At 58.7% G+C, this 14,971-nt stretch overlaps 5 protein-coding genes across 5 annotated transcripts; 2 read left to right on the top strand and 3 right to left on the bottom strand.

Moving 5' to 3' along the window:
* Window positions 1–235: 235 nt before the first annotated feature.
* BKCO1_1000501 (uncharacterized protein) lies at window positions 236–982 on the bottom strand (the record flags this gene model as incomplete). Its single annotated transcript, XM_020269906.1, has 1 exon — window positions 236–982. The coding sequence occupies one exon, from the start codon at window positions 980–982 to the stop codon at window positions 236–238; it is 747 nt and encodes a 248-aa protein (XP_020135547.1).
* Window positions 983–1,519: 537 nt separating this feature from the next.
* Window positions 1,520–3,814, bottom strand: BKCO1_1000502 (uncharacterized protein; the record flags this gene model as incomplete). Its single annotated transcript, XM_020269907.1, has 1 exon — window positions 1,520–3,814. One exon carries the CDS (start codon window positions 3,812–3,814, stop codon window positions 1,520–1,522), a length of 2,295 nt encoding a protein of 764 aa, XP_020135546.1.
* A 417-nt stretch (window positions 3,815–4,231) lies between these two features.
* Window positions 4,232–5,254, top strand: BKCO1_1000503 (pantoate-beta-alanine ligase; the record flags this gene model as incomplete). Its single annotated transcript, XM_020269908.1, has 1 exon — window positions 4,232–5,254. The coding sequence occupies one exon, from the start codon at window positions 4,232–4,234 to the stop codon at window positions 5,252–5,254; it is 1,023 nt and encodes a 340-aa protein (XP_020135545.1).
* Window positions 5,255–6,211: 957 nt separating this feature from the next.
* Window positions 6,212–9,773, top strand: BKCO1_1000504 (uncharacterized protein; the record flags this gene model as incomplete). The annotated part of the gene is made up of 2 exons (XM_020269909.1): window positions 6,212–6,386; window positions 6,457–9,773. The coding sequence occupies 2 exons, from the start codon at window positions 6,212–6,214 to the stop codon at window positions 9,771–9,773; spliced, it is 3,492 nt and encodes a 1,163-aa protein (XP_020135552.1).
* A 1,537-nt stretch (window positions 9,774–11,310) lies between these two features.
* BKCO1_1000505 (c6 zinc finger domain-containing protein) lies at window positions 11,311–13,876 on the bottom strand (the record flags this gene model as incomplete). Its single annotated transcript, XM_020269910.1, has 3 exons — window positions 11,311–11,890; window positions 11,943–12,808; window positions 12,863–13,876. 3 exons carry the CDS (start codon window positions 13,874–13,876, stop codon window positions 11,311–11,313), a joined length of 2,460 nt encoding a protein of 819 aa, XP_020135551.1.
* Between the last annotated feature and the right edge of the window lie 1,095 nt (window positions 13,877–14,971).

The following is a 14,971-nucleotide window of genomic DNA, read 5'->3' on the forward strand; positions in this document are numbered from 1 at the left end:
TGGAGGTGGGAAATGGGGATCGAGATTATCGATCTACCCATAACCCCCCATCCAGGTCCGTGAATGAACGGGGGGGGGTGGAAAAAGGGTGGAGGGGTGAAGTCAGAGCTGAGGTCCGGAAAGAAGATTCCCGCACCACTGTGACCCCACCACACGCACTATCGACGACGGTCGAAGATGGCCTTTGCACTTTTTCGCCCTCGTCATCGGGAAAAAGGTAATGGACGACTCCTCTCTACTCGGCGGGCGCGACAGGCACCAGCCCCTGCGAGTGCCCCCTCGTGTCGAAGCGGCCCAATGACGCGCACGAGGGCCCACCACCAAAGCGCAAGTGGCTCTCGGCGTCGAAGAAGGCGGTGCTGGGCCTACTGTCGTAAAAGGACGCATTACTCGGGCTCGGCGAGCCCCTCAGAGTGGCCGAGCGGCGGCCGTCGTAGTGGTCATCGTCGTCGTCGTCGTCATCTGCTGCGAGGTTCTCGTAGTGACACGCATCCACCGGCGTCGGCGACGTGGCGCCATCGGAGACGATCCGGATCGTCGGCGCCAGGTTCGAGACCGGGCTGTCGGCAGCGGCGTACACGGTCTGCGGCCTGCTGCCCGTGATGGTGGTGCCGCTGCCGGTGGTGTCGTGCGACTGGTGGCGGTAGTAGGAGTGGCGGTGGTGCCGGTGCAGCGAGTCGACCGGGCTGTCGGCCGGCTTGTCTGACAGGGCCGACACGTCCGTGGTCGAGGGGAAGAGGGACTGGTTGCGGCCGCCGCCGGCCGAGGGCACGATGATGCACGGCGGTGGCGAGGCGCGGCGGCGTTCCTTTTGCGCGACGGCGAAGTGCTTGCCGGTGGGCGTCAGGACGCGGGCGGGCGGTTGGCAGTCGTCGTTATCGTCGTGATGGGTGGGCGATGATGAGTTGGCGGTGGTGGTCGAGGCTGCGGAGGACCTCGCGTCGTGGCGGGATCGGCAGGCGAAGAGGCAGAACTTTGGCATGGTGGAACGAAGTCTTTTTTATATTTCTCTTTTACTTCTGACGACTGTAGAGAAGAAGAGGCAAGTGAGTTTACTGCAATTGACGGCCTGGGGAGAGAGGGAAAGGCCACATAAAAGACAGCGAAGAGTCTGGACTGTCTGGACCGAGGGGCTCCTGTCCGCTCGGCCCCCCTGGTACTGCATCCAGTAGTCTCGAAGCGAGCGAATGGGGCCCTACGATCCGAAGCATGGGTCCGCTTCGACCAGATCCACAACCCCTCCCCAATTGGGGCGCTCTGCGGGGCCGTTTTGCGGGACAACGGACCGTTACGCAACCGGTGTGGTGCGGTCTGGAGAGGAAAGCGGGCTGACCGGTCGAGGGAGCCCTGGCCTCTTTCCGGTAAGCGACGATTCTTACTCCACAGGGCCTCTCAAACATACGCCACGGGTGGTATCATCACCTGCATGATCCCCTGTTCATCACTGCGACGCTGCTATTCTTTCCCCTCAATTCCCTCATCGAAGCCGCATCGAACACCGGCGATCGTCGTTCTGGTTTCATCCCAAATTGAACTCGCTGGCCCCACCCATCATCTTTCTCGCCAATGCCCTCATTTTCTTGCCCGCCTCGTCTACGTCGTTTCCACCCCGCGCATCCTCCATTGCACGGCTCTTGCCCCCGGCTCCACCTCCCGCCTTCTCCCTGACACGCCGTCCCTTCTCTTCTTTGCCCTTGGCCGCATCCGGCCGCAGCCCCGGCACCTTGATCGCGCCGGGCCGGTCGCGAAGGGCGAACGCCTTGGCGAGGTGCCCAAGGTGGAGCTCCTTGATGTTGAAGTAGATGCGCTCGTCCTGGACGTGCGTCGCATAGGCCCGTACATGGCTCTGATACGCGCGTCTGGCCAGTTCGAGGCGGCCCGGCTGAGCAAGGGCCCAGCGCTCGGCGTCGAGCTGCCATTTGGTCGCTGCATCCTCCCAAGCCGCCTTGGCGATGACTCCCGGCGGCGTGAAGGCCTTTCGGAGAAGCTCGTTCGCGTCGTGCCGCACAAGGCCGGTGGTACCCGAGTCAGTCATGGGCCGGTCCTGCCTGAGGATGTCGACATAGCCTTCCTCGTCGCCTGGCTGCAGGAAGAGCATGGCACGCCCATCCTTACCCGCACGGGCGGTACGGCCAATGCGGTGGAGATGGTCGTCGCGGGCGAAGGCCGGGTCGTATTCGATAACAAAGTCCACGTTGGGCATATCAAGACCTCGCGATGCAACATCAGTGCAGACCAACACAGCCGGCGTGGTGCTCTTGGTGAAGGACTGGAGAGTGGATGTACGGAGAGACTGGGCCAGGGAGCCGTGGAGTTTGTAGACGGTGACCGGGTTGTCTTCGCCGGATAGAGTGGGTGAGGGTGCAATGGTGCGGTTGGTGGTGACCGGTTCGATTTTCCTTGGCTCGGGCTTCCAGCGTCTCCTATCGCCGAACCTGGACCTCTCGTCCTTCTTTTCCTCCTTGTCTTCCTCTTCGCTACCGTCCTCCTTGGACTCGTCCCGTGCCTCCCGTGGCTCCCGGGCCAATATTTCAAAGTGAAATTCGACCGAGTCGGCGCATGAAATAAAAACAATGACCTTCATAACACTGCCCTTTCTCACAAATGTCCGCTTCAGGAGCGCAACCAGGGCAACCAAACGAAGCTTGGCGGGCACCACAGCGTATGATTGGCGGAGCTGGGCCGGGGCAGAGAAAGTCGACTCCTTGGTCTCTTCCTCGGAGGACTCGTTCTGAATGTGGACCGCATCCTTCAAGCTGATCTCACCCAGGCGCTGGACATTCATCTTCATGGTTGCCGAACACAGGATAGTCATCCTCTTTGGGGGCAAGCCGGCTATCCTGTTCTTGGTCGCCTTCATGCGCAGGTTCAAGCAACCGACAATCTTCTGAATATCGTTTTCGAAGCCAAGCTCCATCAGCCTGTCGCCTTCGTCCAGGACCAGCCATCGCACATTGGCAACATCCAAGGCCTCGGTGTGCTCGAGATGATCGACCAAGCGACCGGGGGTGGCGACCAGGATGTTCAAGCCTTTCCGCACGCGCGCCTTCTCAGACTTCTTTTTCTCACCACCAATGACAGTGCCAGAGACGATCCAGTTGGTGGCGCGCAGGACGTTTTCCAGGACGACAGAGATCTGCTTGCTCAGTTCACGAGTCGGGGCAAGGATGATGGCGAAGAGGCCGGAGTCGCGGTGGACCGTGTCCTTGCCTAGGTTCACCAGGCGCTGCACTATGGGCAGCACATAGGCCAGGGTTTTTCCGGAACCGGTCTGGGCCTGGATAAAAGCATCCGAGTCTTCCTTCACCAACTGCGGTATGGCCGACTTTTGAATGGCGGTTGGGGCTTTTATAGAGAGCTTGTTCAACATGTGGCTGGCGAGGTTCGGAGAAAGGCCGAGTTTGAGGAATGTCTCGAGCTCGGACGACAGCGGAGCGTTACTGGGGGCAATGGCTTCTTCGTTCTCGTACTCGCGCTTCGTCCCCGTTTGGGTCTTGGAGACGGGGTTGTAGGTGAAGAGCGAGGACACGACTTGCTTGGGCGGGGCGTTTTTCGCGGGCGGCTGGCTGGGTCTTGCGGGGGGGCCATGGCCGAATTGGTGGGCGAAACGGTCGTCGACACGCTGGCGCTTCGCAGGCCTCGGGTCGGAGGGGGTGTGTGTGTCGTCGGAATCGGGCCTCGCCTTCCTGTCGCGTCGCGATGCGGCCTTCTTCGCAGTCAGGCGGTCTTTCCAGCGGCCGCCCTTGAAGGTGGGTTTTGCGACGAGGGCGGCGTCGCCAAGGTCAAAGTTGAGCAGCATGCCATCGTCAGCCATGATTGCTGGGCGGGGCGGCGAGGCGGGGAGGTGGTGGTGACTGGGGTGCGGAGGCTGGGCGGTCGCAGTCGGCGGCCAAAATTTCGTGCAGAATTCCGGCTGGCCGGCGATAAGATAGCACAGCGGCGGGGTCACGTGCGCACGGCCCGGCCCGCTGGCGTCGCGGTCGTGAGCTGCTCTACCGCGCACACAGCAGCACGACACCATTTTCTCTCTCGGCACCAGCACCATGGATTTGCGCTGTCCTTCCGTCTCTGTCACTCCCGGCTGACGAGCAGTCAGCCCACCCGCCCAGGCATCCCCTATTACATAAATTCTCCTGCCGCCGCCGGAATGCTTCGCTCGACCTTCACCCCGCCGCTGCGCGCGTCCGCGAGACCATCCCGATTCTCCTCCGCTCGTCCGTTCAGCACTACAATGGCTGGGAGATCGCCTTTCCGCATCTTCCGCGAGGTTGCTCCGCTGCGCGCGTACCGCCGTGAGCAGGTGCTGGCGCAGAAGACGGTTGGCATGGTTCCCACCATGGGCGCCCTGCACGCCGGCCATCTCTCCCTCGTGCGCCAGGCAGCCGCCGAGACGGATGACATCTACCTCTCCATCTACGTCAACCCTACCCAGTTTGGCGTCAACGAGGACCTCGATTCCTACCCCAAGACCTGGGATGCTGACCTTGACAAGCTGCGCGCCCTCGACGCCGAGCTGCACGCCTCGTCCGCCCGCGGCCGCATCAAGGCCATCTTCGCACCCACCTCCAAGATCATGTATCCCACCCTGCCGCCCTCCTCCGACGTTGACGGCCACGGTAGCTTCGTCACCATCACCCCGCTTGCCAAGAAGCTCGAGGGCGCCTCCCGTCCAGTCTTCTTCCGCGGCGTTGCTACCGTCTGCACCAAGCTCTTCAACATCGTCCAGCCCGACAAGGTATACTTCGGCCAGAAGGACGTGCAGCAGACGGTCATCATTAGGCGCATGGTCGAGGATTTCCACATCCCCACCCAGGTCCGCATTGGCCCGACCGAGCGCGAGGCCGACGGGCTGGCTATGAGCTCGAGAAACGTCTATCTCGGGGCCCGTCGCCGCAAGGTGTCGACCGTCTTGTCTCGGGCCTTGTGGAGTGCCGAGGAGCAGTATACCAATGGCAAGCGGAAGAGGGATGACATCCTCTGGCCGGCCCATGACCTGACAAACAACAAAATCCGCGAGCAGGAGGAGCTCCAGCCGAAGGGCCGCGCTCTCTTTGATGTGGACTACATCTCCCTGGCCGACCCCAATACTCTCGAGGAGGTCGATGCGGTCGACGAGAAGAAGGGCGCTATTCTAAGTGCTGCCATTAAGATGCAGCCCACCGAGGACCCGCAGCCTGGCGAGGACCTCGGTCTCGGCGGCGGACAGGTCCCGGTTCGCCTCATCGACAACATCATCCTGAAGCCACTTGTTTGAAGGAACTCTTGGAACCTCTGAAGAGGAGGAATCACAGTCGACGCTATGGATGATGTTCTGCGCAATTTCATTCCATTGCGTTGGATCGTATGTAGTTCTTGCGTTGGTACAATACCCGTTAAATTCTTTGAAGTCGTTACCATCCCTCCCCCTTGCGCTCGCTTCTTCCTATGACGGACTACGTGTAGATCCGTGTACGCCTTTTCGGTTCTCGCTTTCCGTTCTGGCGTCATGTGCTCTATTTCACTTATCACTCACGTGCCTTATGCTGGTTTCTTGCCTCCCACCCTCGTGTCTGCCCTTGCTCTTGCTCCTTTCTGTCTTGCGTCGACAATCATGATCACATGCAACACCTGCTCCCGCACGTCATGGGGCCTGTTGCAGGTACACTCAAGGTCTTATCTAGATGTCAGACCTTTCTTCCTCTTCAGCCCCAACCTCACACACAAAACCTCTGCAACCGTCACATTGCCAGCTCTTGACACGCAAGAAGCCAGAAACACTCGCAGAAGGGGCCTCAAAGGCTGTCATCGGGCTTCCTGCCCCCGACGTACACGCGCGTGGCGCCTCACTTGAACATCTGGACTTGCAAATGTGAGGCCCAGCAGCTTCACCACCACATCCGCATTTACATCTCACAGCTAACGCCATCCATTCAGCTGCACTATTTCTCCCCTCGAATTCGCGGCCTTGGCCTTTCCGTAATAATTAGGGTTTCTTTCAGCCTCTTGTGTTCTATCAGCGATCGGTCGGATTCTCGAACAGCGGTCCCAACTCAGGATTGGACCTGATCGCCGTCAGAACCCTGACTCGTTGCCACTCTTTGTCCCCTCCAGCAATTGGGCTCAGATCTTGCACGGGAGCAAGGAATCAGCGGACTACCTTTGACTTGAGACAACGTACCGCCCTGACTGTCCCGAAATAGCATCACTACTGCGGGCAGTTCCGTTATTGATCATGCCTTCTCAACCGCAAACCGTGGACAGCCTACTCAGTCGAACTGCCCAGGCGAGACTTTCTGAGCTGCTCAACATGGTCGTCCAGGGTATGAAAGCTATTGAAGATGAGTATGGTGGTATCATGGGTCCTGACGGAGAGGGTTGGGACGATCTTCTCAACCATATGCTTCCAGGTAAACCGTTCTTCCCCGAACACATTCCCTACTTTCTTTCTCAAGACGATTTGCTGACATCAACCCCCAGGTTCTGCCGAATCATCCGAACCCGCTCCGAAATCTGCAACCATTGCTGGTCCTGCCGATTCCGACACGCCCATTCAGTCGAATGCTGAACCGGTGCCTGTCCATCCAGACTCGGGCGCGACAGGCGTCCCCAAAGAGACCCCCGCTCTTATCCCGGCAACCAAGCACGACAAACCCCCTGCACCCACACGACCCAACGCTACTGGTGCATCCGCCATCCCTGCAGCAGCAACTCCCAGGCAGCTTACGGACGAGCAGCGTCACAAAGAATGGAAGTCCATCATCCACTACATGGACGTGCGCTCAAAGATGACACTTGATCAACTCGCACATAGCCGCGCTGCATTCATCCGTTGGATCGGCTGGGCTCCGACCAAGGAGGAGATGAAGAGGGCACGAGAGGCCGCTCGCTCTTCTCTTACAATTACAGGGCTCCATGGACCCTGGACCAGTCCATTCGCGACAGAAATCTGGTTAAAAGCCGTCCGAGATCAGAGCATTGCGAAGGTCAAGGCGCTGAAAAGCACCAATTGGACCAAGGCCGACCAGCTAGCAGCGTTCATTGGAGTACGGCTCAAGCAGGAAGACAGGCCCAAACCCAACCCGTCTATGGAGGAGGTTGTCGGCGGTTCAAGCTCTGGTCCCAACTCTTTGATTGTGAGGCTCAAGTTAAAGGCTGACTCACTCCTGCATGAACGTAACCAGCCTCAGCTCCAAGATCAGCCTCAGCTCCAGGATCAGCCTCAGCTCCAGGATCACTCCCAAGGCGAGCCACCGAACAATGTCGCCCTGGCTAACTATCAAAATGAGAGCATACCCTTCGTTAGTGCAGGAGTCCAGCAACCACCGGTTGCATCCGTCGAACAGCAGCTCGATCTGGATCACGACCTCAGCGCTTATATGCACCGCACTCTCCACGAAGCTCTCAATGATCGGGTCCCGGCCGGAGTTCCTCCAATTGAAACGAACTTCGGAGTCGATCCCCAGATGACTGTCCGTCAGCACCCAATGGGCGCTTACCCTGGCTTCGACGAATTCTCTGGACAGCAAATGAACCAACACATGAACCCGCACATGAACCTAACGCCGTTTGGCCAACCAATGCCAACTTACCCGATTCAAATGCCTACCTCCTCCAGCTGGGTAAACCCTCTTCAATGGATCACAGAGCGTGCTTCTAGCCTTGGTCGACCCCTCATCCGGTCCTCTCAAGATCAGGTTGGCACGCCTACGCAGCCTGACCAAGGGGTATCCGCCGACAATTCGAGCAAGGAGATCAATGACACTATCAATGTCGTTTCGGCTACTTCGGAGCGAGACCAGCCTGTCGGCGAGGATGACGATTATGATGACGGCGCTAATCCCAGCGCTCAGCTCCACAACGAAATGATGATGCATTCGTCACCCAAGGATACCGGGGCAGAGAACCGAGCCAAGCATGATCAGGAGCATGGAGAGCAACAGACCCAAAAACCGTCCAGCCGTGAGCAGCAGCGAGTTTCAGCCATGAAAAAGCAGAGTCTCACTGAGAAGCCCGCCAAAAAAGCTCCCAAGACTTCCACAGCTAAGACAATAGGACCTAAGGGCAAGCTTCATAAAAGTACCGTCCCCAGCTATAATTATAGTGCTGATGTCACTCCTGATCCGCGTGTCAACGGACTCATCGCCTACATTCTCGCTTCTTGGCGCTATGAGTACAAGGCGAATCTTACGGCAGATACCACAGCAATGGAACAGCTAATCACACATACAACTGCCGCTATCTCCGCTCTACTCCTTGATAGCCAAGCTCGAAGTTCGACGAGGGGCCTCTTCCGCTGGGGTGAACATGAGCTGACATGGGAGATGTCGTTGAACCAGTTGGACAAGTTTGTTGAATTGCGTGCCCTGAAGAAGAAGGAATTCGAGGAGAAAAGCGCTACAGAGCGTGGAGGACCTACAAATACGAGCAACGCGAAAGCTGCTTCTTCAGCAAACACGCAACAACCTACACCTCTGATGTCCAGCACGACAACGATGCCGAAATCCAAGTCCACTCGTACCTATCCCGACTCGTCCATCGTCGCCATTTCTGAACTGACACCGGATCCTCGTGCCAACGCCTTCGCCGCTCACCTCGCTAAGACCTTCTACCGGGATTATGGCATCGACCTCATGGCCGAAGAGTCCAGCAGGCGTAGGCTCATGATGCACGCGACCCGCAACGAGCACCGATTGCGCGGCGCCAAGGAGATGTCCAACTACGAAATGAACTTTCACGCCGACAAGGACCTCCACTGGAAGATCAACGGCTTCCGGCTCGACGCCCTGGAGCAGGAATGGGTGAAGCGGTTTCCGCCCGCCGAGAGCGAAAGTGAGGCAGACGAAGTGGAAGACAACGATGACGACGGTGACGGTGACGGTGACGTGGAGATGGGCAGTACGAACGGCGACGACAACGACGCGGACATTCCTATCGAGACTCAGCACGCGAACAGCGGCGACCCAGCCCCTCAAGACCACCCTTCCCAAGCCAACTCGACCCTCACACCAACCTCGGACCTCGCCTTCCCGACCTCCCAACGCTCGCCTTCCCCCGCCGCTCATCTCATCCCACCCAGCTCGACGAAGAAGAAGAAGAAGCGCCACCACTCCCCCTCCCCCTCCCCCCCTATCCAGCAGCACGACGACGATTGCAACGACGACGATTGCAACGACGACGCAAACGACCAGCAGCGGCACTGGCAGGAGGAAGATGAAGACCCCCGCCGCCCCAGAAAAATCCCCCGCCTCCACTCCGCCGACCCGCTACTACCTCCCCCGCCCTCATCTCCGTTTTCTTCTCCCCAGCAGCAACAGCAGCTGCTGCTGCTCCACCGCCACCACCGCACGACGTCCGCGTCGGCGGTCACGCTTCCGCCACTTCCTGCTGCACGGACCGCTACCGCTTCGGAGCCGGCTTTGCAGGAGGCGGCTGGTGTTGAGGCTGGGGCTGGGGCTGGGGTTGAGGCTGGAGTTGAGGCTGGAGTTGAGGCTGGAGTTGAGGCTGGAGTTGGAGCTGAGGCTGGGGATGGAGCTGGAGCTGGAGCTGAGGCTGGAGCTGGAGCTGAGCACGAGGAGACGATGATGACAATGCCGCGAGCTCGTCGGCGCTCCGTATCCACGTCTTCGACGTGGTCGTGGATCGCGGATTTGGCAGTCCCCGAGATGGAGTTGGCGGAGACGGGCGATGGTGGATGTGATCATGGTCTTGCTCTTGCCTTTGCCGGTGAGGACGGTGATGGCGGTGATGGCGATGGTGATGGCACGGCGGGCGGTGCGGGTGCGGGTGCGGAGTGAGGGCTGGACTGAGCTGGGATGCACGGGGATGGGAAGGGAGGATGGATGGTGGAGGGTGGATGGTGGGGAACGTCCCATGGTGGGGGGTGGTACAAAAGTCGGTATCACTTTCAGTGTGATCGGGTTAGGGATTGGAGTCTTTTTTCTCTGCGGTCTTTTTTGTTCCTTTCTCCCCACGCTGCTGCTGCCGACCACTGGGGCTTTTCGGAGAGGGGTCTTCACTTTCGCTTCTAGACTGACGTGGTGGATATATGCGACGGCTTTGGGTGCTTTTCTTTCTTTTTCACCATCTTTGGCTTGGAGGGGGCAATTTCCCCCACAAAAAGTTAAGATGCGGGGATGGTGGGCGAGCGGCGGTGGAAAATTTGCTTCGGACGCATGGCGCGGCTTGCTGGATAGGCGGGAATAAAAAGTTTTCATCGTGCTTTATCATTAATTGAGCACAAAACCCATTTGCATTCATTTCCTTTGCGGAAATGCTCAGCTATGGGCAACGGGAGTCTGGCTCGGTTTTCAAACATTCAAGATTAAGTGACGGAGGTGAACAGTTTCTGTTTGATTATTTAGAGAAAGAAATCTACTTTGATCGAAATGCCCTTTCGTCCGAGGGATCGAATTAATCCATGGATAGATCATTTCAACACTTTTAGGACTTCTGTCTCCGTTGGCCTGTGCGATACGGGAGCATGTCCAATATAGGAATGGGATTTGGCACTGGAAAGTAATGTGTTGGCGCGGGACGAACTTAGCCGAAGAATAAATCAATTGAACCCCTCGTTGGCAGCTTGAGGCTCCTACAAATTATCTCGGAAGCCTCACTCACAAGATCATCATCGTCAGTAGCTGAGGTGTGTATCAATCAGCCTGACAAGACCAACGACATGCTGAAAGACGAATTTCATTTCTCCAATTTTATTGTCGGTTTGCTCCAAACCGACTTCGTAACGGATACACGATTCAAAACTCCTTGCAAAAACAACGTAACGATTTTTTTTGGGTGCCTCACCAACGACTAAGTGAAAAGAAACAAAAAAAACAAGAACCTCCCAAGTTTAGTATGCGCCTTCACGCCGAACGTTTGCAAAGACCAGCTAACAAACAAAACGCAAATAAGCAAGAATCGCAAACGCACCGTGTTCGTAAATCATGTAACTTTGTCAAACGAGACAACAAAGAAACCCCAGCGCGTAATAAAAGGAAGGGATAACCGACGAACAAGGACAAGATCAGCAGCATGCAAGAGACCGACCCCCATCTATCCATCCAGCGAGAAACAAAAGACATTAAGAAAACATGAAAAAAACGATATCTTCGCCAAGGATGCTCAATGCTTCCAAAAGACCGATATAGGGGCCCAATCCGATACGATGGCCCCATTGCCGACTTGCATGCCCCGATAGATCAAAACAAAAAAACACCCCACACTTCTCCGCGGTCGTTAACGTTCAATAACTCCAAGGGGTAGGTAATAAAACAAGCATATTCGTACAGACACGCGCGTTGACCCAAGTGTACTGCAGATCGACACCTTATTCACTCACGTATTAAAAGCCCAACTGCCTCCACTACTGATGCTGTTGGGCGCAACATAGTAGCTTTGATAAGGATGTTGAGGCATCGAAAAATCGGCTGCGGCGAGCATCGGATTGAGAATTCCTGAAGGCAGTCGGGGTCTAGGGGCCACGGTTGTGGGCGCTCCTACTGCTATCTGGGTCGGATTGCTCACGGCCGTGGTGGGAGTAGGTTGCAGGCTGGTCATTGGCTGCAGCGACGTTGCCTGCGACTGCACAGAAGCAACCGCCGCGTTGGCCTGAGCCTGGGCCTGAGCTTGCGCTTGAGCTTGCGCTGCAGCTTGCGCCTGAGCTGCCACATACGGCATCTGCGCAGCTCCGCCCATGTTTGGAGTCGGAAGTTGTTGCTGCGGTTGCTGTTGTTGGGGCGGCGGATCGTCTGGCCATCCCCATTGCTTCTTGAGCTCGGCGTTGATGAACGCAACACGCCACCCAGTCTCTTGGCGTATCTTATCCAGGATCTGTAGGACCTCCTCTTGCTCACGACGATTGGTAAGGCATTCGGCAGCAATGGCAAGGGAACGGAGGGCCACGCTAGCAACACCACTGAAGTTTCCATCAGCAACCTATTAGCTCCACAATTCCGTTGGGCACTTACCGGTCTTTGACATGCGCGACTATTCCGCATATTTGTTGGGAGTGACGTTGCAAGAGGTCGTGCATTTCGCCGCCGTCCTTGGACTCGACCGGATTGATCTGCGCCATCAGGCACATGGCCGTGTGGTAGAAGAGACGGGCCACAATCGTCGTCCGCTTGATAAGCCAAACCTCGGGGAAGGCTGATTGTGAAGTGGTCTGGTATGGATAGAGATATGCCATCGGGTGCATGGTCCGGGGGATGCATTCGTTCCAGGAATCACACCAACCCTTTAATCTCTGCCACTCGGCGTACCTCTTCTGCAGTCTGATCTGGTCATCTCGCGGAGAGCCGGTAGACTTTCTCGGAATCGACGCCCGAAAGTTGGCGATCTTTGCCACAATGTAGACGATGCGGTAGGTCCACGGCTCTTCCCGCCCAGCCTCGGTCTCCCGGGTGAAATCCATGTCAACGCCCCACTCGTCAGGATCCCAAGCAACTTGCCAATTGAAGTGCAGACAGCTCAGCAACTCCATGCCTACATTCAGCCAGAAGCAGGCAGCTCCGATCCCAGTCGACCTCGCGTTCCAGCCGCATTCTTTGATGAGAGCACGGGCGCCAGCAATGTGGTTCATTCGTTGCAGAGCACGTTCACACATGATTTCGTAAACATTAAGGATGACGGCGGTAGTGGCGCAGATGACGGTGTCGCGGTTTGGGTTTTGTAGAGAGTTGAGCAAATATCTTGTGGCGGTGTCGTAGTAATGCAGTGCTTTGTCGTCAGTATACCGGGCATTGACCAGAGACAAGTGGCGGGCGCCGCATGCCAAAAAAGCGTTCAGCAGCATGGGTTCTCCAAGAGCGTGAAACGGCAGCAGCCTAGAAAACTATCATGGGGTTCAGACGGCAATGTATACTGGAGAGACTTGAGCGGTACATACGTGTTTCTGGGGGTCCATGCTGTCCATCCACAGGCCCACTTCTTCGACGAAGACCTGCATGAACAATACCTCTTCCTGGGTGTTTAGATAGTCTCGAGAGCGTGCAGGTGGCGACGTGGTCGGCTCATGGCTGTTGTAGGCGGAAGCTGCCTGCATGGAACTGGAAGCAGAAAAATCGATGCCGGTGTGCTGCACGTGCGGATTGGCGGGCGGCTGCGAGGTCTCGTACATCATGTTGCTGTGGTCGTCGGCGTATATGTCGGGAAGCACGCCCTGGATGGGGGGTAGAGGCTGGTGGGAGAGCTCGGGGGCGGGAGGAGGCCCTTGCGAAAAATCAAGCTGCAGGCCGTTCATGGCTTGAGTGGTGGCTTGCACCTCCGGGGCGCCGTATTTGCTGAGACCGCCCTTGTACTCGGAAGCGATGTCTCGGGATTCGTCGAGGAAGCTAACGTTCCAGTCCTGCGACGGCGGAACAACGGGCGGGGCCTGCACAGTGGTGTCGATGAAGTTGAGACGAATGCCGCGTTTGCACACCCTGTTGGACTTGCGGCAGTTTTGGCAATGGGGCAGGGCCTCGTCGCATTTGAGGTGGCGCTCCCTGCAAGTCAAGCAGCCAGTGCGCACGCGCTTGGGCTTGCTCGCGGCGGGAGGCTCGACAGGCGGGGCCGCCTGAGCCGAGTCTGCGTCACTCATGGTACGGCTGCTCTGCTGGCTCTGCTGGCTCTGCTGGCTCTGCTGGCTCTGCTGGCTGTGCAGGCTGTTCTTGCGGGCGCCGATGTTCTGCTTCTTCAATGGCGCGTTCGTCGCGGCGGAGCTCGAGTTGCGTTTGCGCGCGGGGGCAGCGAGGGTGGCGAGCAGGCCGTCAGGAGCGGAGCGGAGGGTCGACGAGGGCGAGACGGACTGGGTGGTGGTTGCATAGAGGTAGTCGAGGTCGGGTGGGGGTTGTGCGAACCCGGGGTGGGCGGGCGGGACAGCCACGGTGTCTTGGGGTCGGGGAAGAGCCCTCGACGGCATGCAGCGGCGGGCGGAATAGGGTCTATCACGTCGGGGCCAGGCTGTGCGGCATGGGTGGTGAGAGAGGAGTCGGGTGGGTGGATGCAAAGGGTTTCAGGTACCTAGAGGCGGGCGTCGCGAAAGGCTGGACGCGAGTCACGCGTCCGGCACCTCTGGGGCGGGGCGGGCGGTGTGGAGCGCTCGCGAGCGCGGAGAGCGGAATTATTGCTGCAGGCTGGGTGAGGCGCGGCGCAGAGGGTGAACATGTTGATGCTGAGGACGACGAAAGGGCCGGCGAGCAGGTTCAAGGCGGCAGGGATCGCGCCCGCAACTCGAAGCGAGCTCCAGCAAGCCACCCCGTCCGTGATAAAAATGGCCGCGCCGGCTGCCGCAGCTGAGCACGCGCTGCGCCGATGCCTGCGCCGATGCCTGCGCCGATGCCTGCGACGCTGGTGACGCTGGTCTCGCTGCTCTCCCCGGCTGATGGCGCCGATCTGACGCCCCGCGACAGCGACCGCGCCGTGGACCCAGTGCCTGTTCTGACGGGGCCCTCTCCTCACAGCACCCGCACCCAAAGCGCGCCAGCTCGACCGGCAACTCGCAAAGCCCTTGCAGCGGGTGGCAGTCGACTGCCGGGCGGCTGCTCGCTCGCGGCCGGGGCAGGCTGCACGTTAAAGGGTGACGTCTTGGGCCGGGGCCATGCACGATGATGATGACTGCCGTCGGTCGGCCTCGCCTCAGCTTACCCTCTGGCGCGGCTGCGATCGCCAGAGAAACGTGCGCCCGCCGCGCCCGCCGCGCCCGGCCTATCTGCTCCCGTGCCGGCTTGGCCCTGGGTCGACTCAACACCACCGCTGCGCCGCTGTGCCGCTGGCCGCGCACTCAGGCAGCAAGGAAGGCGCGCTCGTCCACGTGGCGCGGGGCGTGCGAAACGGGTGTCGGGTGTCGGGGTGGGCCCAGGGTGCGGCTGCGACGGGCTGCAACAGTCTGTGTTCCCCCGCCGTCGCAGCAAACCTTAATTGCACCCGCGGGCTGGCCTGGGTAGGGCGGGGAGATGGCGAGCAGTCGGAAGGGTTCTGCGCGCACGCGTCGCTCCGAGTTGTCAAGTTGCGGACG

The sequence above is a fragment of the Diplodia corticola genome, assembly GCF_001883845.1.
Source record: "Diplodia corticola strain CBS 112549 chromosome Unknown scaffold1, whole genome shotgun sequence".
Taxonomy (NCBI): domain Eukaryota; kingdom Fungi; phylum Ascomycota; class Dothideomycetes; order Botryosphaeriales; family Botryosphaeriaceae; genus Diplodia; species Diplodia corticola.